The following is a 20,402-nucleotide window of genomic DNA, read 5'->3' as shown; positions in this document are numbered from 1 at the left end:
CCAACTTGCTTATATTTGCATCTGTCAGCATACATTAACTTTCACTCTGCACATTTGTACTTATCCCCATGGTTTGTTAATTTTATTTGGTGGTGGTGGTGGGTTTTTTTTGTTTGATTGGATGGTGCATTTGGGGGGGGGGGGGGTGTTGCAGGGGAGGGATGCCATCCTTTTCTTCCATTGCCTTTGAATCTCATCCCGAGATGGCTTTACCATCCAAATCTCTGAATTTATTGGTGTGTCTATTCTCTATAACTCTATTATTTTCTTTTGTTATTTTACTTCTCCTAGTTTGTTTTACTCCAGTTCTGTTATCTAGTGTGCCAATTTAGTTATCATGTATCTAGCCTTCCATCTTCTCCTCTTTATGTGTGTTAGGTTACAATAACTGAATTGTTCTGGTGACTGCTTTAGCGTCCTCCTCTGTGGACCTTATGTGAGTACCTCAATCTCCACATGTTTTTTAGGGTAGTCTGTTTATAGTGTAACTCTCTTTCTTTTTCCCCTTTCACTAGCCTCTTTATTAAATGCAAATACATTGATAATGTGGACTTAATCCTTTCCCAACCACACAATGAACAACAGCCCGCAGACGAGAAAGTCAGTACTCCAGTGCCAGCTCCAAAAGCCTGCTCTGTTTTTTACCTGAAATATGATTCTTGTTAGGGAGAATTGGTACTTGCAAGTTTTTCCACCCATGCTCTAGTTCCTTGTAGTGACTTTTGGTCTGCAGTGGTCATTCCTGTCAGTATTATTAATGCCATATGGATGAGCAGCATAGGGTAGCAGTTGGTGCTAACTTTCACTGGACGTCATGTCTGGTTGACAGATATGTTCCTCCGTTGCCCTTAGGAAAGAGTCAGCAATCACCACCACCGCTCTTTTGCTTCTCTCTGGAAATGATGATGAATTGCTGAACCTTTGGTGTGTGTGACTCTTCTTAAACTGCCAGTGAGGTGGGAGCAATACCTGCAGCACAAGAATTAAGGCCAGCACATGGAGCTGGTAGGAGTGAAGTTCAAAATAAATAAAAGGAGATGGAGTGGGAGAGTAAATGGGCTGAGTTCCTTGCCAAATGGTATTGTGTACAAGAGATTTTTGCATGACTGGACAAATAGCATAAAGAGAGATCAGCTGGGTGCTAGACATGTTTACAGAATTGAATTGTTTGCATTTGTAGCTCTTCCCACAGTGGGATAAGCAGTGTGCTAGACACAGGCAAGTCCCTGCATTCCCCTTCAGGGATCAAGGATGGTTTCTTGTTGCTGTATTCTCTTAACTGTATTCCAGTTATCTCTGGAAATCTCATGCTTTTTTTTTTTTTTTTTTTTTTTTTTTTTTCTGAGCTGCTGGAATAAATGTTTGTCTGCCTTCAGCGGTACAAAGCTCTTTGCTTTGGAATAAAACCTCATTGCTTTTTGTCCTGATGCCATGTGTCTGCAGCATCTTGGAGGACTGTGCATTTCACTTTCTGCATTATTATTATTAAAAAAAAAAGGGGGGGGGGGGAGTAGATTAGGTATTTTGATATCTGGTAACAGCTATGCTTTTTAGAAGTCCTCTGTGCAAAAGTGGCACTCTTCAGCCTTTTGGAACATGACACTAGACAATTCCCCTTTGCTTTTTGTGAGACAGTGCAAATCTGCCACAGAGCCAGAGGCTTTCAGCGTATTGCTGCACCTATGATCTATGAAGCATTTTGGAATACTGTGGCAGGGGATTAAGCAGTTCTGCATGCAGATACAATTAGGTGAGATAAAGGTGAAACTGGGAGGTCAGCATTCTGAAATGTCCTTGTTTTTGCAAGCTAAAGTAATTTTTCCTGTTTTTTTTTCTTCCTTTTTTTTTTTAATGGAGTTTTCTGAGATAAAGTCTCTAAAAAAAAAACACAGATAGTGAGCACACTGCTATGTAACACTTAAGTAATATCTTCTTTTTAGTTTTATAAAGAACTTAAAGTCATACTACAGTCCTTCAAGGTGAAGTTCGAGTAGCTGTTCTTGTCATCAAAAGCCTGATGTGAAAATACAGCTTTGTGTTGTACGTTTTATATATATTATTTTTTGAGAGAATTTTCATAGTGGTAGAATATGAGAGGGCAAACAGGTTTTATAGGTGACTGCATGAAGGCATAAAGCTGAGAAATTTGCAGAACTTGTTTATTTTCAATATAATCCATGCCCTGAATAGCTGTTGTACAAGACAAAGGTTGATTCAAGGGACAGAAAGCACACACTTCCTTGCTATGCGATTGCTTCAAAGTTTGTGCTGCTGTTTCCTCAAGCTGCAGTGCCTGCTGCTTTGTTGCTGGATTGTTTTTCAGTGAATCATTGTTTTGCCATAGGCTTAATGACTGAATGCTGGTGGCTGGGTCAAAGGTGGGTATTTAATTTCAAGTGCTAAGCTGAGAAGAAAATCCATGAGACAATAGACAACATCACAGTGTTAAACTCCTGATGAAAATGTGCACCCTGTTGGATTGTGGTTTGGACTTCAGCTGGACTGTATGTCCAGCTTACAGTTAACTGCAAGGCAGAAGGAAGGGTCCTGGGGAAGAAAATTGTCCAGGTATTTTTTAGGTTCTGGAAGGAAAAAAAGTTGTGCTAATGCCATTCAAGAACACAATTTTCTAGCAAGAGGACTCGCTTCACCTCCTCCTTTTGAGAGCTGTCGAGATGGCTTCTGTTTTAAGCTTGGCAAGGAAGAATAAAGCACATGAAGTTCATGACAGAATGCTGAGCAGGGGCTCCATCGTCCCTTTTATTCTAGATTTAGGTAGCTCACTGGTCTCTCTGATCATTTGTAAACGTTCAGATTCATCTACTCACTTCTGAACTGGTCCCCTCAGGCTCGCTTTCTAGTCAGAGGAGGGAAATAGGCATGGGTGCAAACTCATTTCTCTCTTCCTTATGTACTCAGTTGAAAGAGTTCAAATTGGCCTGTTCTATATAGGAGGAAAGCCAGGATGAGTAATAAAGGAACACCAGGATGAATGATAATCTCAGTTGGAGGCTTTATCAAAATCATCTGAAGTTAGGTAAGATGAATCCCACACAAGAGACTGTGTATTGTTCTAGGCAAAAATAACTTTCCTTTCACTTATGTTGTTAGAAAGAACAATTTGTATAAAATGCATTTTGCACTCCATCATAGCTTGATTGTGTGCAGGGCCCCTGGATTTCAGTGGTAGTGCCCTTCTGAAGCCCCTAGTCCAACGTTGTCAGCATCTTCTTTCATGCATGACATCTCCTAGGAAAGCAGAGAAATGTGTCACACCATGTACTTCTGGGCCTCATTTTTATATAATTAGCTGCTTTTCCACCTGAAATATTATAATTAAGCTTTCATGTGTAAAGCAGGAGCATATGCCACTGTCAAATAACTGTGAATGAGATAAGTCAGGCATTTCATGTTAATTTAACTTTACCAGGATTAACTTTCTTTCACTTGTTAATGGTGACCATATGCACAAAACACTGGTGGTGATTACTTTATGCAAACAAACGTGATAGGTTTCTTAGTAAGGTTACATACTGCACCATGCTCTTATAACTTGGCATATGTTAAGGGTAGGAGTTAGCTCTGTTCAGCACGACTAACCTCAGCATCACTGAGAAAATTTCACTCAGAGATTTCTTACTTCTAGTCAGTAATCCCTGCCCAAACTAGTGCTGGATGGACAGAGGATGTGTGCTAATGTACTTTGTTTTTAGAAGAAAGCTAGAATGTGTCAGAATGGGGATTTCAAGTACACAAAATCTCTGCCTGTAATAATACTCTAAAGAGGGTCATGGCATGGGCCGAGGTATTGGCCCTCAGTCACCAATACTGCATAATTGTAAACTAAATACTTTATACTATACTATATTATTATTTATATATAATACATAAATTATATTATATATATATTATATATACTATACTATACTAAATACTTTAATACTAAATAGTAATAATTGTAAATAGTACATAAATAAACTGAACCTGACACAAGTTTGACCCATGCCAACCCACTCCCGCACAATCTGTAGGATTATCTCTGTAGCATAACACAACAAGCAATATAGAGACCATGTGTTCTGGGACAGTGGCCTTCAAAATGGCTTGCACATTTCTTCTTCCCTCAGCTGGTTCAGCCACTATCAGAAATGCTGCCTGTAGACCACGTCTTCACCTGTTGAGTGGACTTAATGGCTGTGGATCTTGTAAGGAAAATGGGAACTGTACCCAAGACCCATTCTCACTCTTGCTTGATAGCCTGTCTTTCCTTTCCTTGAAAAAATGGTGTTACGGCAACACTGGGTGTTATGTGAATACTGATTGTAGGATTATTTTTGCTGCTTAAAATTTCACGCAGGCAGAATTCAATTCGCCTGTTCAGCATCATATTTATTGGGCTGGCAACTAGAAAATAATAATTATACTTACAAACTGCACAGATTGGAGCCTGGAGCAATGAGACAATAAAGCCCCACAATACCATCTGTATAGCTGCCTCCAGGCTAGAGCAGCACTTTGAGTCATCCCATTTAGGAGCTGTCTCTAGCAGCCACTGAAGTCAACAAGAGCCTTTGATTTCTTCTCAGTAGGTGCTGTATCAGATTGCTATAGTCTCCTTTTAAAGTCTAAGAACAAGGGGGCAAAAGGCAAGTTTAGAGAGCTACATTGTAAGGATAAAATAATACCACTTTAAGAAGAACCATTCCCTTTGGAGGAACATTAAATCTGCAGGGGGGATAAGAGTTCAGGGCACAGCAATTACCACATAATAGTAAAATTTCATCAACGAGCAAGGACAAAGCTGAATTTCTGGGGTACTGCCTGATGTACAGCATGAGGGAGATTTGTAAAAAAAAATAAAATAAAAAAATCTATGCTTGGAAAATGGTCATCATTTAGAAATAAAAATGTAACAATTAACGGTACAGTTTGCCTGCAATTTTCTTGAAGTTAAAAAGGTATTATACACTCCTCTGATATTTTACATCTACTGCATATATGGACAATTTTTATTTTCTTCTGGTGACCTGTGCAACATGCCAATCATTTGGCAAACAAACCTGCCCCAAAATCAGTTGGATGAATTGGTTCATTGGAGCATTACCCATTCCTTTCTCAAGGCCAGTCGTCCAGGGGTCAAGTTGTTCTGCCAGAAAAATGTCCTAAGAGGAATATTTTATTTTACCTTTGTCAGCACATTGGAGAGGATTTTACTCAAGTCACCTTTGTATATTTTATTCATTAGGGCATGATCCTGAAAGGCTATAGGAACCCTGTGCTCTGAATGTTTTTGTGCAATTTGAGTATGATGAGTACTTGTGAGGACATGCAAGGGACCTCATAGGATTAGGCCCTTACTTTGGCCATCTGTGTTCATATATTGGACTTCTGCTCTCAGTTGAAAAATGGGACAGGTTAATTCTTTGAGACAAGGTGCTGAAACTGTGCTAATCAAAGCATCCTAGTAAAAGGCACAGCTGAATCTTCTTAGCTTTATCTAATTAAAAGCAATTCTAAATTTATTTTAATATAGATTTGTGTATGTAGTATTAAAGGCATTGGTAAGGGAAGGGATGCAATGATCCTGCACAGCCATTCTCAGGAAGGGCTTAATTTGTTCTTGCCTGCTGATTTTGATGCTCTACCTAGCTGCTATTGAATTTAAACTGTTTATTAGTTTGTGGAAAGATTTACTGTAGTGCAGTCCTTCTGAGAAAAATAAAAACTTCTGATCCTTCTTTGGGGATTTAGTAATCAAGAAGTAGAAAATTGTATTCTGGAGCCAAAGTTAATGTGAGCTTATTCTGTTCTTTGTGGACCAGAGTGCCCCCATGTTCCCTGCAGAGCAGACAGGGAGAAAGCTGGCTCTTCTCCCCTGCCATCCTGTGGTTTCAGCAGTGTGGTTTCTGTACTGTGGGTTTGCAGGTCAGAACCTGTTACACCTCAAGTGACAAAAAATCTCTTACTACTTGAGTTACTATTTCATCCGATTCTCCACAATGTTGGTTGATTCAAGGATAGATATGAAGGTAGGTTTAGGTTGGAAATGCGAAGACATTTCTTCTCAGAAAGTAGTCAGGCATTGGAACAGGTTGCCCAGGGAAGTGGTGGCATCATCGTCCCTGGGGGTGTTCAAGAAAAGGTTGGACGTGGTGTTTAGGGACATGTTTTAGTGGGTGACATCGGTGGCAGGGAGATGGTTGAACCAGATGATCTTGGAGGTCTTTTCCAACCTTAATGATTCTATGATTCTATATTACTCCAGGTATCTTACCATCTTACCATGATGTTGTAGCAGAAAATGGTGAGATGCCACCAACTATGCAGTGGGATAGTGGGATGTTTTTTTTTTTTTTTTCCTGCTGTCTAAGCATTTTTAAGGCACTGCTCAGTCACCTTGTAGATAAAATCGGCATAATTGTTTCCACTTTTAAAGGGGTGGAAAGCTCTTATCCCATTTTTTGTTTCAAACCACTGACTGTGGTTTGTCTACCTCAGTGGCTGTCTTTCAGGAGAAATGTTGATAGGTTGTGCTTCAGGATTCATTACCAAAGAAGTTCTGTGCAAAATTGGTGAGTCTTGCATTACGTTGCATACATCAAGGTGACTTGTTGGACTTCACGGCTTTTCTTTCCAATCCATTAGCAGAAAATACAAGTCATTAGCAAAAAAATCCTTTCAACAGATAGCATAATTGCCATTTCTGTCTTACTTGATGGAAAGTCTTGTTGCACTGCATGTTTTCAACTATGTACAACAATCACATTAAAATGCAACAAATTAAGCAGAGCTTTTACAAAAGTGTTTTTTTTTTTTTTTTTTTTTTTTTTTACTAATGGTTATAGACTGCAAATGTTATGGCTTGCTTTGGACTGAAAATTTCAGCTACAGGCTGAACAGTACATAACAAAGAAGCCTAAATAATGAGAATTAAAGCTCCTTCTGAATGCATAGCTTGTATGGAGTCATCAGGCTTAGTGAAATGATTAGGGATGACATACTTCCTATATTTTCTCTCCCATTTTCTGTTCTTTTTTTTTTTTTTAATATTTTTTTATTTTTTTTTTTTCCTAAGTTTTCTTTGCACACCTTCTGTTGCAATTTTGACATCTTTAGATTTTGGAAGACAGTCTTTTTTATTGTACTTAATTTGTGTCTGTAGAACTGTTTTTTTGTTTGTTTTGTTTTGTTTTTAATTATTATGATCTCATGATATGAGCCCATATTTGTTGACCATGGCCCTTGTGGCTTTCTCCACAGTCTGAAATGCTATGAGGACATACTGCCTTCTGTGTCGCCTTCTCTATGTCAGCCACCATAGCTACCAAGAACAGCCCAGCCCAGTATGACAGAGTGGAGATATTACAATTATGTGGACTCATCTGACTCCTCACACTCTTCCTTTACCTGTTGAAGTGAATGGGAGCCAGTCTGACCCTTGGATTTATGAAAATATTCTTAGTTTTTTGGGGACTCCTCATATTTATTGTTGTCAGACTTTTCCTTCCTTTTATTCATTTGAGAGCTTTGTGAACTAGCAGCCCCACAGCATTGCTATTCTGAGGATATTCTGATATATGTCTTCGAATAGACAAGACACCTGTGGCCATACCAACTCTGGATCACCCACCATCATTTCCTTCATGACCTTTAAAGATGTCAGATGAGACTATTTTTCTCCAGTTGCTTCATTCTGCACTAGATGCAATTTCAGGTCCCAGAAGTGAAATCAGGCAGCACATTAATCAACTCTCCTCCTCGGTCTCCTCACTTCCGTCTTTCCATAGTTTATTTTTCTGGGTAATATAACAGACTTAAAAACAGAGGTATATTACCCTCCAGAAATACATACAATTCTAATACCCATAGCGGAATAAGCTCATTTAGATGAAAGGAACTATTTTCTTTTGGTGGAGTGAAATACCTTATCTGCCTCTGCTTGGATTTTGTTCAACAGTTATGTCTCTATGGTATATAAGACTGACATTGCATGCAAGTCATCTGCTCGGTGTATTTTTGGTATGTTGTCAGAAAATATTTCCCTTAGTAATTCTTCAGTGTATGACATTGCATGGATCACAAAAAGAAAATGCTGCAGTACTGAAGGAAATAAAAGTACAGAGAGGTTTAGAATGCACTCAGCTAATGTATCAAACTTAATGGCTATCTCTGTAACTGGAAGGGAGAGAAAAATTGTATCTGGACCACCTCTTGTTTATTCTTCAGTGGTGTTATGGTGGCCAGAATGCTTTTTTGACATGCTTTTACAATGAGATGTATAGCCCTGATCTTACAGGTAAAACACAAAATAGTGCAATGTAGAAAGTATATTTGGAAAGGAAGAAACTGTGCTTGCTTCATGTGCCAGAATAATTTAAATCAAATTGATTAATTTATTGCATAATTAATGCAAGATGGTTATTTCAGAATTTCTTACATGTAGGAATCTTGGCACTGATAAAAGCTACAAGACTTTTTTTTTTTTTCATAAACTAGAGAAACTGTTCCTCAGACTTAGAATTACAAGTGAAGTTATTTTTCTCCTTTAGTTCAGGTGCAAAAACCCACACATCACATTAAAAAAAAATAGAAACTGGTGTAGTACCACTTAATTTTGTTCTAGCAAAAACGTTGTCACTGATCTCTTTCACTTGACCCTGACTGCTTATTATAATGTTTTAGCTGCCATAGTTCAGGGTTTACCATCCCCTGCTTCTTGCCCATTTGTTTTATAGTTACCAAGTGTTGTAAGACTTGGAAAGATTAGTGTGAAAATTATAATTTGTTCTTGTTCATTAAAAGTGGATGTGGAAGAAGAGTTAGCAGCAAATGTCTTTTTCAGCTTTTATTATAAAAGCCTAAAGGGCTGTATTGCCTCAAGCTGCTCAGCATTAACTCATTCGGGTCGAGAAAGTCTGATTTTGGCTGGGACAGGCTGAGAATTGGTCATATGAGGTGGCTTCAGATGAGCAAAGCAAGGCAAATTGTGTTGGAGGAAAACTGTTTATAACAGCTGCATCTGAGGTATTTTTCAACATGTGGTCTTTTCAGTAGCCTTGCCCTAAGTAAGAGAACCAGAAGTAACTACAATTATTTCAGGTTCCAGGCCAAGCTTCTTTAATGATGTGCTTAATTCAGAGCAGTGTTGCATCTCATGGCAGCTACCCTCTCCTGATGCCATTGTGCAATTTTGTAATAAAGTGGCTACCATCATTTTTTCCTTCTGCATTCACATGGACTAGCATATTACCTACGGTCCATAAGCCAGATGTCAAGCTTGGTTGCAAGCAGCTTGAGGAGACTGATAGCAAACATTAATATCTTGAGAAGGTCAAAACATTAGAATTATGTAAATATGAATTTAGACCACTGCCATGAGTAATATGGCATATAAGCTGAAAAATGATGTAATAATCAAAATTCTTTTACTGAGTGAAATAAAAAGTCATCCAAAATGAATGTGAAGTATCACAATCACATTAGACCTTTACAGTTTCACTGGTAAGAAAAGCCATTGCTGTCTGTGCCTTCTGTGTGCCGATCAAGGAAAGAACGAGCAGTGGAACGTACCTCACAAGATTATTTCAAATGCTTTTATTTGAACAGTCATGTTTGAAGATATCAGGAAGCTCTTTTTATAGGAATTTAATTTTCAGGTGTGAATTACAGAAACAGAGGGGTTTTCACTGAATGTGAAACCTTCTTCAATAGCTAGCAAAAGTGGTATATAGTCCAGTCCTACAGTTCAGGCAATAGACCTGATACTAAAAATGTCTTACTAAAAATAACTAGCACACAGCATTAAAAGTCTACCCGCATTTTTTAAAACTTTAATTAGCTTTAAATTTTAAATTGAATTAATGAATAAATTTTTAAATTGAATTAAAACAATTTACCCCATACAATTTAGAAGCTGAGCTTTACATTTTAATAAAAACATAAAAGCATAGTAATAGAATGCAGACATAATATTCTCAAAGTTATTTTTACATGAACTTATTAGGCAATTTAGGCATTTTTCATATTCAAAATGACCTATTTGTTTACTTATAAGGTAAGTTAAAGAAAGATGAAATGTAGAAAGAAAACTTGCTGTGCACTTGAACTGGACTGTGTACTTCAACTCTGAATACATCAAATTATGATGTTACAAAGAAATACTGAAGCAGAAAAATTACATATTATATTTGCATAGGTTGTGAAAACTTGTATGGCTTTTTTTATTCTTCTGGTTATACAAAGGAAACTGTGAATTAACTTGATGGCTTCTTGAAAGGATTAATTCAGAAACACAACGCTAAGAAGGACTAAAAGCCCTGGAATACATTTCTAACAGCTTCTCAGTCTGTGCGAAAACGTGGTTTAAGATCTATAATTTTAAATGTAAATATTTATTTTAAAATCAGAAGATGCCAGGCTGCTAGAAACACTTTGTCTACTGAAAATTTCAGTAGGTAGTTTCCTATAATTTATTTTCTTGATACACACAGTAGTGTCCTGAACTGTCATTTTTTTACTGTGTTCTATTGCCCACTAATTCAAATGAACAAACTTCCTGAAACTGTTTAGGAAAATGAATCTGTACTTCCACCTTCACTTAGTAGGTCATCATGTTCATATTTCAGAGGCAGTTCTCCACTTCCAGCCTTTTCATTTTAGCATGTCCTCCAGCAATCTTTTTTTTCTTTCTTCAACATATATTTTCATTGTGTTTGAGAAACAACTTTATTTAGTCAAGCATACTGTACTTTGTAGATAGTAATTTGTATGGTACCCTGTAAGCAAGGGTAGGAAGTCTTAACAGTTGACAAGTTGCAGAAGACCTTAGTTGAACTTTAGTGATAGCTGTATTACACAGTGATTGCTTACATTTTACTGTAGTGACTGGAGAGGACATGTGACCCACACTCTAGTTATTATGATAGTAGCAGTTGCTACTCACCCACTAAAAGGCACCAAAGGCAGCCTCATATGGCAGCTTTGCCTTTTTTTTTTTTTTAAGTAGAGCTGAAGAAATTACTGTCTAGTAGGATTTCTCTGCATCTTTCCCTGACTTCTGTTCATACTTCCTATTTTTTTAAGCAAATGCTGGAAATGTTATTAGAGTGTGTAATGGCAGTTACAACAGCCCCAGAAACATGAGATTGATTCCTATGATGGATGAAAAACACTCCATGCAGTATGTATAAACAGGCCCAATTTCAGAGTTCTAATTAACTTTATTAATGTTTAGTGCAGAAAGTAAGAAGGCAACTTAAACAAGGATATAAAAAGCACTGAAGCATTGAAACACTGGTTTCATGTAACTGACTCTTATTGAAAGACATATTTTTCAGCATTTTGTAAAGAAAAATAGAGTAATTTAGTAGAAAGATATTAGATACCTAATACACTCTTATAATAAGGAAGCTTTAAATAATGGAGCAAAGATACTAATAGTATCTTCCCACTTGGTAACATAGGTAGCAATTCTTTATGATGTGCAATTAATAAATATGATAGCGAACATGTAAGAATGTACAATGACAGTGCGATAAAAGAGAAGCAATTATGTGCAAGTTTCCTCTTGTGCCAGCAAATAAGACTTTATGGGCTACTGGAAAATGAGTTTGTGAAAAAAACACTTGTAAAAACCTTTCCTATTATATGTTCCTTTTATAGAAACATGTTACCTTACTCACATGTGAAAAGATAAAAAATTACATTCGTAAATAACTGTGAAGAAAGACCTTTTGCCCACTATGGACACAACTGCAAAACATTGCATTCATAGAAATCATATATATTATCTTGATATAATCATTATAACTAAGCTTAATAGACGTGATATATTATTCACACGTAAAGTATATTATTTGCATAGATTCTTTGTTTACTGTCCATGGATTTCCCTTTTGTAAATGCATATATAATTAAGCAAGCTTTGGTACTCTTTGATGAACTCAAACTAGAACATGGCTGAGAAATTTATATGATATACATTTCTCATTATTATAATCACAAATGATGCTAGAATAATACTTCTTAGATGATAAAATCTCTTCAGAATAAAAGTGTAGTGGAAAATATAAGACTGACTTTCCTGTTATTTATTGACCCTTATTCCCAGGTATGACGATCTAACAATATTTAAAAGATACTCTACTTCTATTCTGAGAAGCTCTCAAAACATGTGGTCAGCAGCCTGTTGACTAAAAGGACTGTGTCTTGGAATAAAAAACGGTGAAATATATAATGAAAATCTTCTTGAAGTTAAGCAAAACTACAGTATCATTTTGTGGAGTCTTGCAAAAAGTTTAGAAGTAGAGTATTAATACCTACGGACGTTTGGAACTCAAAAGTATGTGATGTCAATAATGGAAAATTAGTGTATCTTGAAGAGATACACTATTATAGCTTGTTTTTAAGCTTTGATTTAATCCTTTATATGATTACTCTATAGTGCTCGCAGTCTTGCCAGGAGAGCTTCTACTTCTGGAATGGCTTCTCCCTTAGAAGGAGACCCAATACGCTCTGTTTTCTTTTCTTTGTTGCCTTCTCCATTACAGGCTTCCTTTCTCCCAACAGCCTTGCTCCATGCCATAGAAGAACTTGTTTCCACGTCATAAGTAACTTCTTTGTTGACTGGGCTTCTTGTTGATTTTAAACTGATACTGTGGTGTGAACATGACTTCTCTGGCTGTGCTTTCTGGTTCTCTGTAGAAGATAGAACAAACAAACTTAATTTCAATATTAAAATACTCAGTTTCAATACTTTGTAACAAAACCACCTCTTGATCAGACAAAATTTTACATCTATGCAGATGATGCATTAGAAGGACTAATGATGGCCAAAGAGGCAAGAAAACATCTTATCACTTCAAAAGTAGTGGGCTTGGTCCCCTAGAAATGATACAGACTTTACATGACTTTGTTAGATTAGCATCCATATTCCCCATGAAATCAAGAACAGAGCCTGAAGAGCCTTCTTTCTCACTGGAGTCAAAGAGAAAACAGAATACCCAGCACTTCACAATGACTTCCAAATTTTTATCTAGTTAATTACATTTCCTATATATATATTTTAATTGATCAAATTTTAAAATATTTAAAAAATCTATTTCAATTCATTTATCCATTGTAATAATTTTTCTTTCCTTTGTGATCTTTTAGGCAGCTAAGTAATTTTAAGAATTTGCATAACTTGCTACTTTTTGCTAAACATCTCTGGTATTAACTGCCTCAAGGAGATGCACCCAGTTAAGATTTGGGAGCTTTGGTGGGTTGACATGCATTAACAGACAGATTGCTTCCCCCCACCCAACGCCAAATCAAGTGGCTGTTCTCTATACCAGCACCTGAGAGGTCCCTCTCATAGATCTCCAACTCTTTAAAAACAGGCATACTCAATATTCATGTAACCTTGAACAAGGCTTGAAAATGGCTTCAACAAACTTGACATGACATTTAAAGTTTTTTGGTTATTCGCTGAAAGATGTTCCATCATCCCAATAGTAATGACTTTGGAGCACAGGCAGTCACTCATGACAGTGTGTTTTATGTGAGAGCTGAAAATTCCTACCGAAAACAGCTTGTACATTAAAAGGCAGCTGCTGAAGATATTTACTGCACTGTCATTCCCTGACCAGGGGCTCTTGGTGATGGATGAGGATTTTACACACTTTCTTGGACAATCTCAGCAAATTTTACAAGTACAATCACCTTTTGGAAAGTGGAAGAAAATAATACCTTCTTTCTATCATCTTCTAAATCAGATAAACAATTCTTAATTAAAATTTGATAATAACAGATTTTCTTCACTTAGCTGAATGACCTTTTATTTTTTATATATATTGAAAAATAATTTGACCCTGAAGATGCAGCAGCATACATTTCAGTTTTTCTGAATCACAGAAGGCCAAAGATTGGAGATGAATACATCTTTATAATCACACATAATAAACCCAACATATATAATTTAAATATCCCATTCCATTTAAATGTTTACATTTATTGATTCTGAACACATATTTGCAGATTGATAAATTCATGCTACCTGTGTTAATATACAAAATACTAGCTGCATCGTAGCCCTTTTAGTTTGCACTCTGTTGAAGACAACCTAGTGGGTAGTGGGAAGAACTCTTGGAGTTTTGAAAATCAATACATTTTAAACCAGAAGAAAAAATCCTCATAATCAGAGATCAAGTGCAGATGTGTACCATGTACCAAAATGTGACCACTTTGCAGTTCAGAGGAATCTTCACCACAAAATAGTCAAGCACAAGGATCAACTAAGTATGATGAACTACACTGAATAAAAGATGAAGTGAACATTTAGCATGGAGGCTTCAAAGTAAAATCCACCAATATTTTCCCCAGTTTCTCATACCATGCCTTAGAGTGACTTAGAACAGCAAATAGTCTAAGCAGGAAGCTGCTTCAGGTTAGATATTAAGAAATAGTAGATATTAGGATCTATCCCCAGTCTCATCCCACTTTGAAACTCTGATTCAACCTTGCAGAAAGATGTCTTCCATAACTTGCTGCTTACAATCTAGAATTCTTGTGTGGGGGTAAGTGAATGAATAAAGCTCAGTATAGATTTTTCTTTTTTCATTTTTTTCCCATAAAAATTGGAGCAATGTCACTGATAATCATGACTTTCTAGGCATAGACTAGTTAACAGAGTCAACTTGAAAGACCAGAGTCCTTGCTTTCTGTTTGAGGGGTCCTGCAACAACAGGAAACAGCATTAGGAAAGTGCTTTAAACACCAGCCAGTTTATGTGAGTAGTCCTCACTTCACTTGTTGTAACTCCTGTGCAGTGAAGAAGCCATAATTCATCGAAATAATCACATTTTCATTTTCTTAATACATGATACTCTAGTGATTAACACACTTCCTAAGAAATGAGAACATTTTGGTTTCAGCCATGTTACAAAAAATATTGCAGGACTAGTGTCAATTGAAAAAAAACAGAAAAAAAAAGATTTTCTCTGAATCTTGTTCTATCATCTTAAAGTTGTTATTTCTGATGCTTCCTAAATCAGGTGGCATCTTTTCCCTATACGTTCTTTCAGTCAAGGAGGGTTTTTCTATATAGCACTGATATACCTTCTATGTCTATGCATGTCCATTTTGCTATGCCTATTGTATGTCTTTCATATGCCATTTTGCTATGCCTATGCTTGTCCATATTGCTATGCTATTGTATGTCCAGTAGTAGCAGATTTGGCTGTAGGCAATTCCCAGCTTATTAAATTGCCTGTTATGATTCCTATTCAGAAACACTGAACTTTGCTGGGCCTGTCTCAGAAAGCATACATACTTACTCACAGTCCTACATTTCACTTTGTTAAATATGCATGTAAAAAATGAACTGCTGCAATACTTGAGGTATATATGTTTCTGGTGGTATTTTTTGTAGTAGAATGAAGGATCACTGACATTTAAGTCAAAGTTTAAAACTAGTTAGATACTAGTAAGAAGAAAAGGAGAAACTCTCACTAATTAATAAGAAATAATATTTTCTACCCTGTCAGTGGTTTATTTTAATACAACAGAAATTAATTTGTGTTAACCCCAAACTCTGTAACAACCTGTACTGTTTCACACACTAATTCAAAGCTTTCATGTGTTAGTGATTTGGTATCTCATCCATTCCAAAGTCATTTCTTTGGATTGTTACCACAGCTTCCTCAAATCCTATGCTACAGGAACAAAAGTGCATTTTCAGCCTACAACTGATGGGTGGTTTAAAAAAGCCAAAGCACCATACATGTGAGAGTGACTGAAACCATGACAGTGAGTTAAAAACTACAAGGCTACGATCTGCTGCAGTTCAGCATGTAACCTGGATCAGGACAGTAGAAGAGCTTGTTTACTTTAGTGTGATAAAGGCTAGGAAGAATATTGTTATTTACTTTCAGGAAAGGCCCCAAATCAAAATTAACTGATAAAGTGAGCACAAGAACAAATAACTATTACAATATTTCCGTTAGAGACCTGAATATTTTGAACCATCAGACTAAGGAAGTTCTGGAATGCACATATAATAAAGTGAGAGCAAAAAAATATATAACCAGTTATAAGGAGCAATTCCATCTGTTTCTGAAGAGAATATTTTTTATATGTCTGTCTGCAAGAGCAAGGAAATGGCTTAGTCACATTGGGCCACCATTTTAATACTTTCCTCTCTATAACAAGGGTACCCCCAGAAGATCCATAAACCAGGCAGAAATAACAGACTTTTTCTAAAATACTTTGAACCATTACACTATGGACATTTATTAGCTTTTGCTTTTATTTGAAACAAAGACTATATTTGAAACTATATTTTGGAACTATATTTGAATCAACTCACAGAATAAAATAAATATATTTACACATTATATATCTTGGTTCAAATACAATGTTAACAGAAAAGAATAATGTTATATACAGTTAAAAGAAAACTGCTTATGGAGAGGTACTTCTACGTGAAGTCTTGTTAATAAGAAAGCTTACATTGCTGGAGATGCACTACTTGTCCACCTACTGTAGCGAGGTGTACCTTCATGCAGCAGCAAGACAAAAAAGAAAGCAGACATTAAAAATCACTGGATAAGGACAGAATTTATTAATTTGCTGTATACATTGGAAGTAGTTGGTATCCGTAAGACTAAAGTTTCTAATGTTTGGTCACTCTTAGCAATCAAAAACTGTCATTCACCTGTATTATAACAATCACTATGCAGATGAAAATAAAAGAAACAAAACCTTTGATTTCAGAGTTAAGGTTTCTAAAGGCTGGAGCGAGAAAACATTTACCCATAACAGTTTTGACTTTACCACTACTAAATGCTTCCAGGCATGGATTAGGCAGAGCTTGCATTGTACACTACTGAAGTCTCAGTGTTCAGATTGTATGACATTTAAATTCTATTGTAGGTCCTTGACATCTTCAGACCTATTAAAATTCAGTTTTCCCAGATATGAATTTCCTGAACATTGCTGTTAATCAAAAACATTTCAAAATCATATTCACATAACCCAGAGCCAAAAAGCTAAAGCTACTATCATCTCGATGCAAGTCTTTTAAAATTACTTTGATTAACAGCAATGCTCATGAAATTCAGTTGACAGAAAATTGTGCTTAATAGCTTTCCTTAGTTTAAATGGTGTCCTAGCATAGAACGACTTATAATAATATGCTTATAATCTATTAAAGGCTGCATACTTTATATTCAGAAAAAGGAAATTGTGTAATAGTATGTGAACAAAAGAAATCAGTAATATGAGACCTGCCTGCTGTGAACCTGGGGAAACAAAATATGATCAGTTGGAGATTTTAAAATCCTGCCTAATGCTGTTGTATATTACCTTTAATAGTGAAAAAAATGATTGCAAGAGACTTACTGAAGTAGAGATATGGATTTTTTTAAAGCCACTAATAAATATTTAAAATAAAAAAGTACTTTGAAAAGCTTTATTTCATTGCATAGTTTCTCAATAAAAGTCTTAATGCTAAGGACAAACTTGCTTTTTATGTAAATACTTGTACACTGATTGAAAAATAAATTTGTAAATACAATAAGGAGAATGACATTACATGGCATTATAAGCTTGTATTACAGTCATACATCTCAATGTGGGGCATGATGAAATCATAATATAGGCAAGAACAATTGCAGTTACAGTCTCATTACATCTTTTACCAAGTTAACAGGGAAAATTGCTCAAAGACCCAGCGGACTTATTTCCTATCTGTTCGGCCTGTGCTCCACACACCACATTGTACTCCTGAAGCTATGTCTATGCTGATAGATTTTCTTCAGCCAACACTTACGCACCAACCTTACCACCAACGCAAATTATTTCTTACATTATGAGTCATGACTTGCTTTTGCTAGAAGATATTCTGGGGACATGCCCCAGAGAGTAGCACGATATGCTGATTTTGGATGCAACTATACAGCACTCCTGTAAGCCTGAATATTTTCAGCAGTCCAGCCTCAGTCTGGAAGTGCCGTCCATCTTCCACGAATTATACTGACTGCACCATCATGCATGTGCCAATGAAACCTTATGTATTTAGAGCGTGGTCACATAAAATGGGCTTTGCGAGGAGATTGATGTATGCCCCCATCACCCCTGTATGCTCTAGCTAAATAAAGTCAAAGCCTTGAAAAGTTAGTCTGGAGGTATCCATGATGGATTCCCTTGCCTATACCAAAGTATTAACCATCCATAAATTATTAACCACCCATTGGCACGTTGCTGAAGAGGTAAACAGCAAAACAGTTTTCAGATATGAACGACTTCTTCTGAGGTAAACCAGGCAATAATGGCTTATGTTTCAGCTGGCTGAGATTTACTTCTAAGACAGACTCTTAATTTTGAAAGGCTGAATACAACCACAGCTGGCAGCCATTTTGAGGACCTCTGTTTTCAAGTTCAGGACAAGATGGAGGCTTCAGAGGCACCTAGCTTCACCTCTAACAGGGACAGCTATATTGGATGTTGGCATCCAGGTGCTGCCATCCAGATGTTGGTCAAAGTATCTGGGGAGCTGCAGGGCTCCTCCCTGAGGTAAGGCCGGGGCTGCCCCGTGCTGGACACGGCGAGTTGCAGCCGGCTCCCAGGGCCCCGCCGCAGGGCAGGACCAGGCCCAGCAGCCCTTTGTGCTGTTTGTTGCCTCCCTGAAGGGACCACATGGAACCTTACCTTGACCCGTGACCTTTCGTGGTCCTGTTCTTCCTATTTTCCACCCCTGTCCTGCTGGGACAGCTAGGGCAGCGAACAAGCAGCTGGCTGAGGGTTTGGCTGCCACCCAAGGCCAACCCACCACAATAGCTTAGAGATGAGAGGACTCTGTTTGTCTTCTAGCATTCCCTATTTGAATTTCCCAATTAGAAAGGGAAAGAGAGAAAGAGAGAGAAAGAGAGAGAGACAGACAGAAAGAGGAAGGAAGGAAGGGAGGCAGGAAGGAAGGAAGGAAGGAAGGAAAGAAGGAAGGAGAGACCCCTTCAATTTTCAAATTGTGATTCCACACTCTTGACTTTTTACTGTCAGAAAGGACAACACAAAAATCGTTTTCTTATTTTCTTCTCAGGCAGGAAATGAGGGTCTCATTTCCCGCACTGCCCTCTTCCCCACTCCCCTCACATTCCTATTAGAGCTTAAGGTACAGGACACATGTGAGCCATGACTTTTTTTCGGGCACCTATCTTTCCTTAATGTAATTTATACAGCACAAAGCTGGCCCCCTGAAACCCATTCCCAGCCCTTGGCATTGGCATTAGAAGACAGAACATCACAACACCTAATTCTCTTTCTTAAAAGCCTGCCTTACCACCCAGAAGCAGAATTTGGATGTAATAAGAAAGACTGCTATAGCTAGAAGGTCCATGCCTATCACGTAACATGACTCATAAAAAATGGGATATCTCCTTGCTGGATAGTATAATGGAAAATACTTTGAATATATTTTATTGTCACTTTTTATTAGTTTCATATTTTTTTCAACAATTTCAGTGACTGACAAGGGTAGGATTGGAGAATGTCCCCAACATGTTAAAGGAGTGCTATGTGTTGTTACGACTTATTTCAGTTATACCCTGCAGCCCCAGCACCTAAAAAGTGTTAGCTGTACTGAGATGATCTTTGTTTGATAAGTAATTTCTTACACCTCAATATTTCATGCTCACAACTTGACTAATCCAAAGCAGAAAAGAATTGATAAGGCATGGAAAAGTGTTACTGAAATTTCGAAGACTAAATAAAAAATAAAAATGTGCATTTAATTGGTACTGCTGTTCAAGTGTTTTATTAAGAAGTGTGAAATGCAAGGAATAAACACTAATCAATACTTCAATTTAAGATGAGATTCACTAAGTTTTCAGAAACACCAAATATATATTTTTTGTCATTTCACAGGCAAGAAGAGAATATGTCAGAACTAAGTGAGACTAGGATAGAGGATTTATAGAAACTAAATTTCAAAGCTAATCCATTATAAACTGTGAGCAAACTAATTTGTGAAGAAACGAACTGTGCTGGACCAGCTCCCTTTTACCTGACCCTACAGCAAAGCCTTTCAAAATTCTTTTAATCCCTTGCCTACCTACATCTTCTCAAAGACTACTTCAAGCTCCTGTTGATCACTCCATTCGATCTTTTTCCTGTTTTTCCAAATGTACCTTGCATTTGTGTTGAGATGGGACCACTTTCTCTTTTTAACACACTCTCACCTCTAATATGGCAATGACTTTCATTACAAGAAATGCAACTTTAAGTTACTGGGATTTAAATGAAAGTCTTGAGTGCCTGTCAAGATGAAAAGAGAACAAAACTGCGCATCAAACTACTGACAAAATTCATCCAAGCTTTTCATGTGAGTGAAGAAGCTTCTGAGGGTGTCTGATGGCTAATTCAGACTT

At 37.0% G+C, this 20,402-nt stretch overlaps 1 protein-coding gene across 3 annotated transcripts in view; it reads right to left on the bottom strand.

The window, feature by feature from the left end:
* Positions 1-9,579: 9,579 nt before the first annotated feature.
* DIAPH3 (diaphanous related formin 3) overlaps positions 9,580-20,402 on the bottom strand; it is a 248,389-nt gene continuing 237,566 nt past the window's right edge. For 2 of the 3 annotated variants that reach the window (XM_048047759.2, XM_048047760.2), the window contains one exon: positions 9,580-12,696. In XM_048047759.2, coding sequence (XP_047903716.2) covers positions 12,437-12,696 — 260 coding nt within the window. In that variant the 3' untranslated portion in view covers positions 9,580-12,436. Of the gene's footprint in view, positions 12,697-16,488; positions 16,535-20,402 lie in introns of all 3 variants that reach the window. The other variant, XM_048047761.2, reaches the window with a different exon arrangement.

Source organism: Anser cygnoides, chromosome 1 (genome assembly GCF_040182565.1).
Source record: "Anser cygnoides isolate HZ-2024a breed goose chromosome 1, Taihu_goose_T2T_genome, whole genome shotgun sequence".
NCBI lineage: Eukaryota > Metazoa > Chordata > Aves > Anseriformes > Anatidae > Anser > Anser cygnoides.
This window is presented reverse-complemented; position numbering and strand designations above follow the sequence as displayed.